At 50.9% G+C, this 16,716-nt stretch overlaps 1 protein-coding gene across 1 annotated transcript in view; it reads left to right on the top strand.

The window, feature by feature from the left end:
• The first annotated feature begins 8,202 nt into the window (after positions 1-8,202).
• The window catches only part of NXN (nucleoredoxin), a 181,814-nt gene continuing 173,300 nt past the window's right edge, over positions 8,203-16,716 (top strand). Inside the window, exon 1 of the mRNA XM_024234393.3 lies at positions 8,203-8,642. Coding sequence (XP_024090161.1) covers positions 8,283-8,642 — 360 coding nt within the window. The 5' untranslated portion in view covers positions 8,203-8,282. The remainder of the gene's footprint in view (positions 8,643-16,716) is intronic.

Here is a 16,716-nt window from a genome sequence, read left to right as displayed (position 1 = left end):
ATGGAGGGAACATGACTGGAAAATTAGTGACAAGGAAACCGAGGGAACTGAGAGAAGAGGTATGTGGGCAAAAACCGTGAAGATACTTGTGTCCCATGTAAATGCTCGCCAAAGGGTGGCCTCACCAGGGAAGGGTTCGAATCATCAAGCGATAGGATGGCCCGTTCTCTGGGTGCTGCTCAGCCTCTCTCCCCCGACACCACAGTTAGTGCCCAGTGGGTTCATGAACAAAGTGGCCATGAGGGCAGGGAAAAAGGTTGTTCATGGGCTCACAGCACAGACTCTTACTCACCATGGCCATCCTGGCTGCAGCCATGGCTGAAAGCCCCATCTGCCAGCAACAGAGACCAACCCTGAGCCCCTGAAATGATGCCATTCCCTGGGGGTGATCAGCCAGCAACACCGTGACCCCATTCTTTGGGGTGATCAGCCGGTGACCCCATTCCCTGGGGTGATCAGCCAGCGACCCGGTGACCCCATTCCCTGGGGTGATCAGCCAGCGACCTGGTGACCCCATTCCCTGGGGTGATCAGCCAGTGACCCGGTGACAGGTTGATGACACTGGATCACTTCCATCACGGAAGGGGCAGCATTTTGTCCTCACTGGAATAGACACTCTAGATCGGGATTTGCCTTCCCTGCACGTCACGCTCCTGCCAAAACTAGCATCCGTGAACTCACAGAATGCCGTACCCACTGTCACGGTATGCCACACCGCACTGCCTGTGACCGAGGAACTCCCTTCACAGCAAAGAAAGTATGGTGAGGAGCCCATGCTCATGGAATTCCCCAGTACGACCATGTTGCCCACCATCTTGAAGCAGCTGGTTTGATACGATGGTGGAATGGACTCTTGAAGACTCCTCTACAGCACCAGCTGGGTGGCGATGCCTTGCAGGGCTGGGCCAAAGTTCTCCAGGAGGCGGTATATGCTCTGAATCAGAACTGAGTGTAGGGTGCTGTTTCTCCCACAGCCAGGATTCATGGGTCCAGGAATCAAAGGGTGGCAATGAGAGGGGCACCAGTCCCTAGTACCCCTAGTGACCCAGCAGCAAGATGTTTGTTTCCTGTTCCCGTGACCTTATGCTCTGCTGGCCTAGGGGTGTATTTCCAAATGGAGGAATGTTTCCCCCAGAAGACCCAACAATGGTGCCATTGAACTCGAAATGAGGACTTCTGCTGGGCCTGTTTGGCCTCCCACTGCCTCTGAATCAACAGGCAGATAAGAGAGTTACTGTGCTGTCTGGGGTGATTGATCCTAGATTGGACCATGAGTCCACAATTGAGGTGAGCAAGAGTATGTCTGGAATAGAGGAGGCCCCTCAGGGTGTCCTAGTAAACCATGGCCTATGATTTAGGGCAATGGGAAAACCACAAGAATTCAATCCAGGCAGGACTGCCAAGGGCCCAGACCTTTCAGGAATGAAGGTTTGGGTCACCCACCAGGAAAAGACCCACAACCAGCTGAGGTGCTTACTGAAAGCAAAGGGAATACATAATGGATAGTGAAAGGTCATTATAAATACCAGCCACAACCCATGGCCAGTTACAGAAACATGGGCTGGAATGATCGTGGATATTTCCTACTTGTTTTGTTAGGAATATGTTTCTGTGTGTTTATATACTGGCAAACCTCAAGATATTGCAGCTTTGGTTCCAGACTACAACAATAAAACTAATATCACAGGCTGGGCGCGGTGGCTCACACCTGTAATCCCAGCACTTTGGGAGGCTGAGGCGAGTGGATCACCTGAGGTCAGGAGTTTGAGACCAGCCTGGCCAACATGGTGAAACACTGTCTCTACTAAAAATACAAAAAATAGCTGGGCGTGGTGATATGCACCTATAATCCCAGCTACTCATGAGGCTGAGGCAGGAGAATGGCTTGAACCAGGCAGGCAGAGGTTGTAGTGAGCCAAAATCACGCCATTGCACTCCAGCGTGGACAATGAGTGAAACTTCATCTCAAAAAAACAAAAACAAAAACAAAACAGCCAGGCGTGATGGCTCACACCTGTAATCCCAGCACTGTGGGAGGCCGGGGCGGGCGGATCACGAGGTCAGGAGATCGAGACCATCCTGGCTAATATGGTGAAACCCCGTCTATACTAAAAATACAAAAATTAGCTGGTCGTCATGTCAGGTGCCTGTAGTCCCAGCTACTTGGGAGGCCGAGGCAAGAGAATGGCATGAGCCAGGGAGGCGGAGCTTGCAGTGAGTGGAGATTGCACCACCACACTCCAGCCTGGGCGACAGAACGAGACTCCGCCTCAAAAAAAAAAAAAAAAAAAAAAAAGATGCTAATGATCATTTGAGCCTTTAGCAAGTTGCAATCATTTTGCTGGTGGAGGGTCTTGCCTCAATATTGATGGCTGGTGGTGACTGATTAGGATGGTGGTTGCTGAAGGTTGGGTGGCTGTGGTAAAAGCGCTTAAAATCAGACTGCAGTGAAGCTTGCCGTATCCATCATCTCTCCCTTTGAAGAAAGATTTCTCTGTAGCGTGCGATGCTGTTTGATAGCATTTTACCCACAGTAGAACTTCTTTCAAAATTGGAGTCAGTCCTCTCAAACCTTACCGCTGCTTTATTAAGTTGATGTTCTAAGTCCTTTGTTGTCATTTCAACAGTGTTCACAGCGTCTTCCCCAGGAATAGAACCTACCTCAAGAAGGCACTGTCTTTGCTCATCTACAGGAAGCAACTCCTCACCTGCTCCAGTTTGGTCATGAGATTGCAGCCATCTCAGCCACATCTTCAGGCTCCATCTCTCATTCTAGTTCTCTCATTGTTTCTATCACATCCACACTTTCTTCCTTCACGGAAGACACATGTGATGGTTGGAATCAACTTCTTCTAAACTCCTGTTAATATTGATATTTTGATCTTCTCCCATGAGTCACGAATGCTTTTTTTTTTTTTTTTTAAAGAAAAAGTCTTGCTCTGTCACCCAGGCTGGAGTGCAGTGGCACAGTCTCGGCTCACTGAAAGCCTCGACTTCCCAGGCTCAGGTGATCCTCCCACCTCAGCCTCCTGAGTAGCTGGGACCATGGGTGTGCACCACCACACCCAGCTAATTTTTTTATTTTTAGTAGAGATGGGGTTTTGCCATGTTGCTCAGGCTAGTCTTGAACTCCTGACCTCAGGTGATCCGCCCGCCTCGGCCTCCCACAATGCTGGGATTCCAGGATATGAACCACCGCGCCTGGCCCACATCATGTGTGCTACTCTTTCTAAAGACCAAGGGCTGTGATTTATGAATCTTAAGAGTGACAAATATATATTTGTGCTGTGTGTATTTCGTATGACTTCATGTGCCTTCGAATGCAATTTCTGAAGAGAAAACTCTAATATGTTTTCCAGAATGCGATACATGTTGAGGCTCATTCATACATATTTTAAAACAATAATAATTTTCAGAATAGCCAAGTCAACACATGTAACGTCGCTAGCTAAACACCAGTGGGGACATTCTCCTTAAGAGAACCACATACACAGAGAGATTTCTGTAGCCCGGAGCACACTGGCTAATTATTCACAGGATGCCAAATGACTCCTTGGGCTTCTTATAACACCCACTACAATTATGATTCTGGGATCATTTCCATTGCAAATCCCCTCTTTCCACACCCCTTTAAAAGGCAGCTGTGATATTTGGCCTCTAACCAAGGCCTGCCGCATCCACAATTCTCTAAATTTTATTTATATTTCATGTGCAGTGTGTTCGAACTCTCCCTTCCCCAGATGCCAGATGCTGGTTTGGACACACTCCAGTGGAAAGTGCTTTCCTGTAAAATAAGAAAAGTCACACACGGAACAAACCTCCTCTTTATATCAGACTTGCACCAAGTATACCAAAGTTAATACTCGAATATTTGCAATATTTGCAGCCCCCCAAATTCCCTCTTCACCAGCTTCCACACCAAATGCCTCTTGCCCTTTGGCTGCCGTAGCAGGTAAATGCTGATAGCCCTTTTACATTTCTGTAGTTTTCATAATTTTGAAAGTGTCGGAGTGTAGGACTCTATCTAACACTCTTTCAGTAGTGCCTAACCCATGTACCCAGTGCATGGGCCTTTCAGATAGGATTTGCATGAGATGATAAAACATTGTAAACCATTTATAGGATTTCAAAAGACATCTAGTAACTATGTATGTGTGTGTGTGTGTATATATATATATATATATTTTTTTTTTTTTTTTTGAGATGGAGTCTCTCCCTGTCGCCCAGGCTAGAGTGCAGTGGTGCGATCTCGGCTCACTGCAAACTCCGCCTCCTGGGTTCACGCCATTCTCCTGCCTCAGCCTCCCGAGTAGCTGGGACTACAGGTGCCCGCCACCAAGTCCGGCTAACTTTTTGTATTTTTAGTAGAGACGGGGTTTCACCGTGTTAGCCAGGATGGTCTCAATCTCCTGACCTCATGATCTGCCCGCCTCGGCCTCCCAAAGTGTTGGGATTACAGGCGTGAGTCACCTCGCCCGGCCTAGTAACTTAATATATATGATATGAGTAGCTTGAAATGTTTTCCCCAAGGCCGGGCGGTGGCTCATGCCTGTAATCCCAGAACTTTGGGAGGCTGAGGCAGGTGGATCACTTGAGGCCAGGAGGTTGAGACTAGCCTGGCCAGTATGGTGAAAACCCCGTCTCTATTAAAAATACAAAAAATTGGCCAGGCGCGGTGGCGGGCACCTGTAATGCCAGCTACTCCGGAGGCTGAGGCAGAGAATTGCTTAAACCTGGAGGGGCGGAGCTTGCAGTGAGCCGAGGTCGCGCCACTGCACTCCAGCCTGGGCAACAGAGCAAGACTCTGTTGCAAAAAACAAACAAACAAAACAAAACAAAAAAATTAGCGCATGCCCGTAATCCCAGCTACTTGGGAGGTGGTGCATGCCTGTAATCCCAGCTACTCGAGAGGCTGAAGCAGGAGAATCACTTGAATCCAGTAGGCGGAGGTTGCAGGAGCCGAGATTGCGCCACTGCACTCCAGCCTGGGCAACAGAGCGAGACTCTGTCTGTAGGGACCAGCCCCACAGGGTCGGTGGGTCTCTCCCCGTGTGTGGAGACGAGAGAGTGTAGAAATAAAGACACAAGACAGAGATAAAAGAAAAGGCAGTTGGGCCCGGGGGACCACTACCACCAAGTCGCGGACACCGGTAGTTGTCCCAAATGCCAGGCTGCGCTGATATTTATCGGATACAAGACAAAGGGGCAGGATAAGGAGAGTGAGCCATCTCCAATGATAGATAAGGTCATGTGGGTCACGTGTCCACTGGACAGGGGGCCCTTCCCTGCCTGGCAGCTGAGGCAGAGAGAGAGAGGAGACAAAGAGAGAAACAACTTACACCATTATTAGAGACTTTTAGTACTTTCACTAATTTACTACTGTTATCTAGAAGGCAGAGCCAGGTGTACAGGATGGAACATGAAGGCGGACTAGGAGCGTGACCACTGAAGCACAGCATCACAGGGAGACGGTTAGGCCTTCGGATGACTGTGGGCAGGCCTGACCCTCCACAAGAGGTGGAGGAGCAGAGTCTTCTCTAAACTCCCCCGGGGGAAAGGGAGACTCCCTTTCCCGGTCTGCTAAGTAGCGGGTGTTTTTCCTTGACACTTACGCTACCGCTAGACCACGGTCCGCCTGGCAACGGGCATCTTCCCAGACGCTCGCGTTACCGCTAGACCAAAGAGCCCTCTGGTAGCCCTGTCTGGGCATAACAGAAGGCTCGCACTCTTGTCTTCTGGTCACTCCTCACTATGTCCCCTCAGCTCTTATCTCTGTATGGCCTGGTTTTTCCTAGTTTATGATTATAGAGCGAGGATTATTATAATATTGGAATAAAGAGTAATTGCTACAAACTAATGATTAATGATATTCGTATATAATCATATCTAAGATCTATATCTGGTATAACTATTCTTGTTTTATATTTTATTATACTGGAACAGCTCGTGTCCTCGGTCTCTTGCCTCGGCACCTGGGTGGCTTGCCGCCCACACTGTCTCAAAATAAATAAATAAATAAATAAAGTTTTCACTAAAAAGTGATGCTTTCTGTGTGTGTTTTATAATATTGTCCCTACAGTGGCACAGACTTTCAGCATGAAAGTCTCCTAAGAATTAAGGTGGAATTCGACTTTGCGGTAGGATTCTAGCGTGTTCGAAGGCGGTCCTCCATCTAAGATCTTACCTGTGTCATGAGCAATACTAGCAGGTGACTAAGGAAGTGGATATAACTTGTAGAGACGCCAATCCACTTTCTGCTCCCATCTCCACCTCTCTCTCCTGTTTTATATGGTAACATTTCACCGAGCTGAAACCCTGCACCATTCCTTATTCTACCCTAGAAAAACGGAGAACCTTCGATGTGAACACTTATGTTTTGTGCCAAAAGCTTGAAGTTATATTCTGAGGTTTAAATTAGCTCCCGCAAAGCGTCCTATGCTTTGTGCATGTGGACAGCTGCTGTAAAATAAAAGCATTGTGCCTGGTGTCCCGGCAGCGTCTTTTCACAAATGGAGTTTCGTCGGCCTCATTTTTCACTCTTTCCATTAGGTGGCGATGGATGCACAGGAAATACCCTCCGAAGCGGCGGTGGACGCTCTGAGAGGGGCGGGTTTTCAGCTTTTATTTTTTTGCTTTCGCTGAGTCGTTAGTAGCTGATCCACACAGGCGGCCTGTTGTTGTGGCGGGGCCCGGATCTGCACCTGCTTCGTGCACCAGTGGGGTGGGTTGGGGGGAGGCGCTGCGTGGCCAGAGGACTCGCCATGGATCACCTGTTTTTTTGTTTTTTTTGAGACGGAGTCTCGCTCTGTTGCCCAGGCTGGAGTGCAGTGGAGCGATCTCGGCTCACTGCAGCCTCCGTCTCCCGGGTTCACGCCATTCTCCTGCCTCAGCCTCCTGAGTTGCTGGGATTATAGGTGCCTGCCACTACACCCGGCTAATTTTCGTATTTTTAGTAGAGGCGGGGGTTTCACCATATTGGCCGGGCTGGTCTCGAACTCCTGACCTTGTGATCCACCCACCTCGGCCTCCCAAAGTGCTGGGAATTCAGGCGTGAGCCACCGTGCCCGGCCCAGACCACCTGTTTAATCCAGTTTCTCCCTAAGCATCGGGGAGCATCCTGCCAGCTGGTAGGAAAAAAAAAAAAAAATCTCTAGAAATGTTCTCAACTATCCATAGACTTGACATAAGGATGGAGCGGATTCGGGAGCGCGGCCAGTATTGGTCTGGAGGCCCCGCGGCGTCCTTTGCATCCATTTGTGGGGCTGGAAGACAGATTCGCTGGGGGGAGAGGCCCCGGCGACCCCTGCACGGAAATCCCACACTGAGACCTGGCACCCTAACCAGACCCCACAGAAGCTGCGAGAGCGTCCTCGGCCCCCTTAGAACAGCTTGGAACACACAGTGGAGTCAGTGTCCAGCCAGGCCCGGCCTGATGCAGTGAGGACGGGGGGTCCTATAAGCATCTCAGGGTCAGTGGGGCCCGGAGCGGCCTAAGGGTCAGGCTTCGTGCAGGGAGAGGAGGAGGGAAAGGCCGGGGAGGAACAGGAAGAGGGGTGAAGAGCTCCGCGGGGAGGGGGCGCGATCCCTGGAGGTCTGGAGGGAATTTAGAACTGGGGAGGAGAGAAAATGCGGGCCGGGCTGCAGCCCGGGAAAGCGCCGGCTCAGCGGGCCCTTCTCCTTTCTTCACTTCGGCCGCGGGCTTTCCAGGGAGAGTGCGGCGTTTCGGGTCCGGCTTCTCGCCCAAGCAGTCACCCCGCAAACCGCGGCCGGCAGCTACGGACCCCGCCTGGGCGGAGAGCTCTGGCCCCGGCCGGCCGCAAACGGGGCGTGGCGAGGGCGGAGGGGGCGTGGCGAGGGGGCGGAGGGGGCGTGACGAGGGCGGGCGGAGGGGCGTGACGAGGGCCGCCGAAGGGGCGTGGCGCGGGCCGCGGAGGGGGCGTGGCGCGGGCCGCGGAGGGGGCGTGGCGCGGGCCGCGGAGGGGGCGTGGCGCGGGCGGGGGAAGGGGCGTGGCGCGGGCAGGCGGAGGGGGCGTGGCGCGAGCAGGCGGAGGGGCGTGGCGCGGGCCGCGGAGGGGGCGTGGCGCGGGCAGGCGGAGGGGGCGTGGCGCGGGCAGGCGGAGGGGGCGTGGCGTGGGCGGCCCTAGTGGGCCGGGCTCCGCTCTCCCCAGCGCCCGCCGCCGCCGCCGCCGCCGCCGCCGCCGCCGCCGCCGCCGCCGCCTCCTCCCGCCGCGCGGACCGTGGAGCGGGGTCGCAGCCGCCTGCCCGCCCTGCGGTGGGCCAGGATGTCGGGCTTCCTGGAGGAACTGCTCGGCGAGAAGCTGGTGACGGGCGGCGGCGAGGAGGTGGACGTGCACTCGCTGGGCGCCCGCGGCATCTCGCTGCTGGGTCTCTACTTCGGCTGCAGCCTCAGCGCCCCCTGCGCGCAGCTCAGCGCCAGCCTGGCCGCCTTCTACGGGCGCCTGCGGGGGGACGCGGCGGCCGGGCCGGGGCCGGGAGCGGGGGCCGGGGCGGCGGCGGAGCCCGAGCCGCGGCGGCGCCTGGAGATCGTCTTCGTGTCCTCGGACCAGGACCAGCGGCAGTGGCAGGACTTCGTGCGGGACATGCCGTGGCTGGCGCTGCCCTACAAGGAGAAGCACAGGAAGGTGAGAGGCGCGGGCCTCGCCGGCCCCTGCCCGCCCCCCACCCCCGTTACCCCTGCCCTCCCGCGACCCCGTTGTCCCCCTGCCCGCCCCCCACCCCCGACCCCTGCCCCCAGTCCCCCGCCCCCCGCCCCACTGTCCTCTCCCCGCCCCCACCCCGCCGTCCCCGCCTCTGCCCCCCCCGCTCCGCGCTGTGCCCGCACCCTCATCCCAGGACCCCTCTTTGGTTCGAGTGCTGCGCTGCGCCCGCCCTGGAAAGTTGGACCCCCCTCGGCCCCCGGGACCCCGGCTGGAGCCCCTCCGTCCGCACACGCTGGGAGCCTCGGGTGGGGGCGGCTGCGCTCGGGGATCCCGGTTCCGCGACCCCTTCACCCGCGAGCAGAGGCGCCAGGCCCTTCCTGCCTCCGCCGCCGCCCCCCGCGGATCCCCACAGTGGGGAGGGGAGGGGAGGGGAGGGGAGGGAGGGCGCGCGCCCCCCGCCCGTGGTGCCCAAACCAGCGCGTTTCCTTTCTTTCCGGGAGAAACCTGCCTTCCCGGAGCCCCTTCCCCGGGGACCGGGGACCTGGGGGCCGAGGCCGAGGTCAGGAGAGGCGGCCGGTGACCGTGGCCGTGGCTGTGGCCGAGAAGGGCGCTCACGGCTCCGTCTCCCGCCCCCGCCTCCCCCGCCCCAGGCTGAGTTCGCGGCCAGCGGGGAGCTTTGCATTGTCTGGCCGTCCAGCCTCCTCCCCAGACGCCTCCCGGGCGCGGGAACAGCCCGGGCCGTGCAGAGCTCGGCTGCGTGGTGGCCCCCGTGGTCCCGGGGTCTTCGAGTTAAGGGCTGAGCTGACCCCATCGATGCACATTGACTGGAAGAAGGAGGATTTGGGGAAATGGATACTTTGCTGTCAACTTCTCGTGTCTCCCAGTTTGCTGCCGAGTTGAGTTTGGGTTTCTGAGTGTGTCCCTTGGGTGAGGATGTCTGTCTCTGTGATAATATAGTACATCCAGGACATTCTGTAATGAATGGAGTCAGAAAAAGTTTTGGAGCGCTGTTGCTTCGTGAGTGTATCTGATGCAACGTGTGAATCCAGCCCCCTTCCCTTTTTGAGGAAAGCCTGTTTCTGGAGTGGACAGAAGGGCTATTCTGGGGGCGTTTAGTTTCCTCTGGGGAGCATGGCGAGGCGTGCCACGTGTTCCTTTTATATGTGCAGAATCTTGTTGAGAAGCATGATTTAGATTTACTGGGATCAAAAGGCTTATACTGCGACCCCAAATGTCTTGAGTAAATCATCCATCCCGAAGCAGTGTGAGGTGGAGATCTGAGATTTAAAGTATGAAATACAGTTGATCCGATGCAGTTTGTAAATTTAACATCGGGAAAACATAGGTTCACTAACCGCTCAGAGGCAAGAGTTGGCATTTTTACTGCTTTTGAGGTTATTTTGCCCATTTTGATTGACATGCTCGATATAGTATGAATATGCATGGCCAGTACTTTTTGATTCAAAATACGAGAATCCTTTGTTTTCCTTGGTGGTGGTTTTTGTGATACGTTCGTGGAGGAATAATGTTCAGAAAGTGATTTGCCAAAAAAGATTTTCATTGTTACGGCAAGTTTCTGTTGTAGACTAAAGTCTACTTAAAATAATGTCCTTATCCGGCAATACAAATGATTTCTAGCTTTTGAAAACACAGAATTATGGTAAAATGTTACAGGCTTAACAGCCTATTGTTGTGTTTTTTACTGAAGAGGAAATACATTTTTTTGGATAGTAAAAATATGGAGCAAACAGATGTTTTGCAAACGCTTAGAGCTTTTTCCGAAAAAGGAGAATATTTGATAGGCCATGGGCCATGGCTGGCTCTCTATACCCTGGACAGGCTCTTTGCATGACAAAAAGTATTTTGCGGCCCTAGCCTGGACCTGCTGATTCCTCCATGATGAGAACGTGGATGACACAGGGCAGACTCATTTGAAAATACCGTTCAGAGTGCTGGACGTGCCCAAACCCTGGTGCGTTAGCATCTTAAACATTTTATTTTTTTGCCCAGAGTTTTTCTGACTCACATCCTATACTTTATTCTCTAAAACTAGTCCAGTTTTCAAGGAGATAGTTTCTGACCTTCGTCGTGAACAAACCAACCACTCAAGATCTGACCCCAGAAACATTCTTATTCTTGGGGATATATACCAGGTAAAAAGACTCCAGCTGTCCTTCTTATGGAAAGCATACTCTTGGAAATTACAAAAGCTATGTGCTGACTTTAAAAGGAATTATTGCCGGGCGTGGTGGCTCAAGCCTGTTATCCCAGAACTTTGGAAGGCTGAGGTGGGCGGATTACCTGAGGTTGGGAGTTCCAGACCAGCCTGACCAACATGGAGAAACCCTGTCTCTACTAAAAATACAAGATTAGCCAGACCTGGTGGCGCATGCCTGTAATCCCGGCTACTAGGGAGGCTGAGGCAGGAGAATCGCTTGAACCTGGGAGGCGGAGGTTGCAGGGAGCCGAGATCGCACCATTGCACCCCAGTCTGGGCAGCAAGAGTGAAACTCTGTCTCAAAAAAAAAAAAAAAGGAATTATTTTCCCCCTTGAAACCAAAGAGATGTGGAACAAATGCCTTTTCTGTAACTGAGTTTTTGTCTGGTTTGAAGTTAGGGTGCTTAGAAGCCTGTGAGCTAATGATGCTAATTTCACCATCAGAACAAGTGAAGAGCCAGAGTTCTCCCAGCTGAGGGCACTGGATGGGTGAACACGTCTTGTTGATGCACTCTGTCCGTGTCGTTTCACCAACTATAAAAATAACTCTAGAGAAGGGAATTTTGTTTTACACTGAAGGGAAACCAGAGTTCCAGATTGCTAATTTTTTTTTAAGTTCTCATTAACATTTGTTCTTTAAGCCCATGCGTATACTTCTTCCCATTGGGATAACAAAGGGTATGGTTCTAATTAGTTATTGGCTGGCATTTCTCTAAAGAAAATTGAAAAATTATGGTGGGGAAAGAAAATGCTGTGTGGTATTTCTTTTTTTCTTTTATTAATTTCTCCTTTATATAGTAAAAAAACCTGGGGATGACCATATATGTTAAGCCTGCATTTTGCCTGGTTCCTCTCACCTTGACTGGAACTGTGAGAAAACACCAAAAAAAAAAAAAAAAAGGAAAACAATTTAAAAAACATTCTCTATACAAAATTGTCCTGTTTCTGCCTGTTGTCATGGTAGGTACAAAAGTAATTGAAGCTTAATTTTTTTGGCTTCCAAAACACGTATTATTTCAGCTTCCAAAACATGTGCAGAAATTGTAATTAGATGGTAATAGAACTTTGAGAGCATTTATAACAATTTTATCAGCAAATCTATAATCCTGAAGTTAAGGCAGTTAGACTTGTTTTAATAAGTAGGTTGGAGGATGATTTTCAGATTTCTAGAGCGAAGGAATGTGATCGATAGTCGGGAGGTGGTGAAATTTGGACTTTGGGGATTTGGTCTTCCCTTTGGATTAGTATGTTACTCACTCGTCAAGACTGGAGAGGTCTGTCTCCGGGATCCACTTCAGCCTCATAGAAGTGAGCACTCTTTTGGTTTTAAAGCCACAGAGCTCAGCCTTTGTCTGGGCTGGATGCCTGATCAAAAACATATGGTGAGTGTGGGTGCACTGACATCCAAGGGTGCAGACCACTGGCTTCCTCTGGACAGTTTTGTGAGGCTCTGGTGTGGCCCCAGGACTTCCAGCATGACAAAGGGGAAGAGAAAGTCTGCAGAGTCGGGGGACCCTGGTCCGGTATCCCTGGTCAGCCTGCTGCAGCCAGGGGAAGTGGAGTCTTGCTCTGGCTGCTCGGGGTGGTTCTTTCAGTTGAGACTAAATGAGAAACTTGGCTGAGAATTTACCTGAATCCCTTTGGTCCTATGGGTGAGACAAGATTTGGTAGCAACCTCAACAGTCTTACAACTCCAGCTCTGCTACTCTTCCTTGAATCCAAACACCGCAGCCAGGAAGAGAACAGTTGCTGTGACACCACTGTATCTTTTCTTTGCATTCACTTTCAAGGTGGGAAAAGATGGCAAAAAGGTGCAGTTTTGAAAATTAGAATTTTCTGCCTTCTTCGTAAGAAGCCCGGACCAGCCAGGACAGGCTCCCACTGGTGACTGTGTTTCTAGGACTTGGGTCAATCTTTTAGTAATAAAGGACAACAGTCCAGTTAAGAGCAGGCCGGGTGTGATGGCTCGCACCTGTAATCCAGCACTTCAGGAGGCCAAGGTGGGGGGGGGTCACTTGAGCCTAGGAGTTTGAGACCAGCCTGGCCAACATGGTGAAACATTGTCTCTACAAAAAATAACAATTAGCTGGTCACGGTCGTGGGTATCTATGGTCCCAGCTACTCAGGAGGCTGAGGCAGGAGGATTGCTTAAACCCAGGAGGTGGAGGCTGCAGTGAGCCATGTTTGTGTCACTACACTCCAGCCTGGACAACAGAGCAAGACCCTGTCTTAAATAAATAAATAAATAAAAATAAAGTAATAAGAGAGGCTTTTTCTTGTTCCATTATTTGTAATATATTTTTTAATCTCTTCCTTTTTTCTCTGCATAATAAGGCAGTCTAGTATATGGCTAAAAATATAGATTCTTTTGTCCTTCTGCTTGAGTTCACGCCCCTGCTCTGCCGTTTATTAGCTGTGTGTCCTTGTGCAAGGCGCTGTCCATCTCTGTGCCACACGTTCCTTTTCCATTTGCGATAATAGCACCTGCCTTATTGTTGTAAAGGCTACGTGAGATAATATACACGTGCCTGGCATATGGTAAGTGCTCAATCAATGCTATTATTGTGTTTAGATAAATGATCATTAAGTTTAGTCATTCATTTCATAGCTTGAGCCTTGGGAATCTATCACATTACAGAACTGTAAAACTGTTATGAGGTATATGTATATATATATATATATATTTTTTTTTTTTTTTTTTTGAGATGGAGTTTCGCTCTGTCGCCAAGGCTGGAGTGCAGTGGCGCGATCTCGGCTCAGTGCAAGCTCCGCCTCCCGGGTTCAAGTGATTCTCCTGCCTCAGCCTTCCAAGTAGCTGGGACTACAGGCGCCCGCCACCACGCCTGGCTAATTTTTTTTGTGTTTTTAGTAGAGACGGGGTTTCACTGTGTTAGCCAGGATGGTCTTGATCTCCTGACCTCCTGATCTGCCCGGCTCGGCCTCCCAAAGTGCTGGGATTACAGGCGTGAGCCACCACGCCTGGCATGAGGTATATTTTTAAACTTTTCAAACCAATGACTTTTACAAGCATACAAGGGGATTTGATGAAGGAGTCAAAAAATTGGCCTACAATGGCCTGGTACTGTGGCTCATGCCTGTCATCCCAGCACTTTGGGAGGCCGAGGTGGGTGGGTCACTTGAGGTCAGGAGTTTGAGACCAGCCTGGCCAACATGGTGAAACCCCATCTCTACTAAAAATACAAAATTAACCGGGTGTGGTGGTGCACACCTGTACTCCCAGCTACTCGGTAGGCTGAGGCAGGAGAATCACTTGAACCTGAGAGGTGGAGTTGGCAGTGAGCCGAGATCGTGCCATGGCACTCCAGCCTGGGTGACAGAGCAAGACTCCGTCTTGGAAAAAAAAAATTAAATAAAAAAAATTGCCCCATAAGAGATTATAACTGTGAAGAAAGACCTAGAAGAATGAAACAACAAATACTGTGCCTTAAAGTCCTGGGATATTACTGATACTTAATGAGCTCTGTATTTATATCTGCCAGTGACGCTCCAGACTGCTGCTGATCAATGAAGCCTGGGAAAGATTTAAGTTACTATTAAGTTACCCTTTAAGTCACACTTGTAACTTAAGGATGATCAGGCACTCTTCTTGAGAGAAATTATGCACAAAGCAATCATTTTGTGGTTTCCCAAAGCTATTAGGTGTGTCTTCCGCTGACCCTGTTTGCTTAACTCTGGGCCACGTAGAGGTTGAAAGACTGCTGTTTCGTGTGGGAAATGGAGGGTGCCGGTCTCTGGAGCCGTAGAAATGCCACCTCTAGCGTGGGCCTGCCTCCCGTCCCAGCTCTGGAATGCTGCGGGATGGGTTTGCTCAGACATGTAGGCATTGCCGGTTTGGTACTCATCTCCCAGTTAGCAGTTGAGGCCTGCCTCTGAGTCGCCGTCCACAGCTCTTGCTGATCGATTTGTCTTCTGACACGGGTTGGAATGTGAGCCAGAGCACAGAGGCGAGCCCTGGAAGTTAGGGTCACTGATTTGATTCTACTTTTTTTTTTTTTTTTAGACGGAGTCTCGCTCTGTTGCCCAAGCTGGAGTGCAGTGGCGCGATCTCGGCTCACTGCAAGCTCTGCCTCCCGGGTTCACGCCATTCTCCTGCCTCAGCCTCCCGAGTAGCTGGGACTACAGGCGCCCGCCAGCACGCCTGGCTAATTTTTTGTATTTTTAGTAGAGACGGGGTTTCACCGTGTTAGCCAGGATGGTCTCGATCTCCTGACCTTGTGATCCACCCACCTCGGCCTCCCAAAGTGCTGGGATTACAGGTGTGAGCCACCGCGCCCGGCCCTGATTCTATGTTTTAAAAAATTCCTGCCTTTTGTTGGGAAGGCTTGTTATAATGTGTGCACACATTTGAGAAAACAGGCTCTGTGCACAGCTGGCGTCGGGGGTGAACAAGCCCCTTGGGGATCTTCCTGTTTCCTCACAGGGATCAGGGTTCCAGGGCTCCAGCTCGTCCCGCTGTGAACTAGGTGGGATCCTTCCTGCATGATTTCATTTTGGCCAGGAGAGCACAGGCTTGGCATAGGATGTGTTTTCTTTTCTTTTTTTCTTTTTTTTTTGTTTTCAGTTGGAGTCTTGCTCTGCCAGGCTAGAGAGCAGTGGCGTGATCTCGGCTCACTGCAACCTCCGCCTCCCGGGTTCAAGCAATTCTCCTGCCTCAGCCTCCCGAGTAGTTGGGATTACAGGTGTGTGCCATCACGCCCGGCTAATTTTTGTATTTTTAGTAGAGATAAGGTTTCACCGTGTTGGTCAGGCTGGTCTCGAGCTTCTGACCTTAAGTGATCCACCTGCCTCGGCCTCCGAAAGTGCTGGGATTACAGGCATGGGACATCACGCCCGGTCTGTTTTTGTTTCTTAATGAGTGTTTTAAAGAGGACTTTAATGAGCAAATGGATGTTACAGCTGGGTGAGTCCCGGCAGCTTCTTGTGCAACTGGATTGCCCTGTGATTCTGTGCTCAAAAATAGGAAAAAGCTTGACTCTCCATTTTTGAAATGTCAAATATCTGAGCCCATTAAAAGAGTTTCAGCCAGGCGCGGTGGCTCACGCCCGTAATCCCAGCACTGTGGGAAGCCGAGGTGGGTGCATCACCGGAGGTTGGGAGTTCGAGACCAGCCTGACCAATATGGAGAAACCCTGTCTCTACTGAAAATACAAAATTAGCCGTGTGTGGTGGTGCACGCCTGTAATCCGAGCTACTAAGGAGGCTGAGACAGGAGAATTGCTTGAACCCTGGAGGCGGAGGTTGCACTGAGCCGAGATCGCACCACTGTACTCCGGCCTGGGGAACAAGAGCGAAACTCTGTCTCAAAAAAGAAAAAAAAGTCTCATATCTGCAGACCTATCATGCCATGCTTTAGTATTTCATCGTTTGCATTTTTCTAGCATCTTTCTTCCAAAGAACTCAAAATGCGTGCATATTACGTCTTCCAGCAACTAGTAATCGGTAGATATTCACCGTTTTAACTTTTCCAAGTATGTTAGAGTTGGAGAATTGAAGTAAAGAGCACCGATTATTAGATAAGGGTCACAGTGTTGGATGAAAGAGCTTGGCTGAACTCCCTTAAATTCAACTTGGTCCTTTCTGTTCATGAAATTGTACCTTAAAAAATATTCACATCAAACGTTCTGCATGGAGAGGAGGAGCTGCAAGCCCTCTTCACATTGCTTTCTTCCTCTAGGTGTGCAGGGATCGCTCTGAGATAAGATAGAGGTAGTTGAACGGCTTGAAACATTCGCTGGTTACTTGGAAGGCAGGAGAGCGAGAACCTCTTCTCTCTTGCTGCCTTTTTCCATGGTGGTGTTTTTTTTTCTAAGGGCCTTT

Source organism: Pongo abelii, chromosome 19 (genome assembly GCF_028885655.2).
Source record: "Pongo abelii isolate AG06213 chromosome 19, NHGRI_mPonAbe1-v2.0_pri, whole genome shotgun sequence".
NCBI classification, from domain to species: Eukaryota; Metazoa; Chordata; class Mammalia; order Primates; family Hominidae; genus Pongo; species Pongo abelii.
This window is presented reverse-complemented; position numbering and strand designations above follow the sequence as displayed.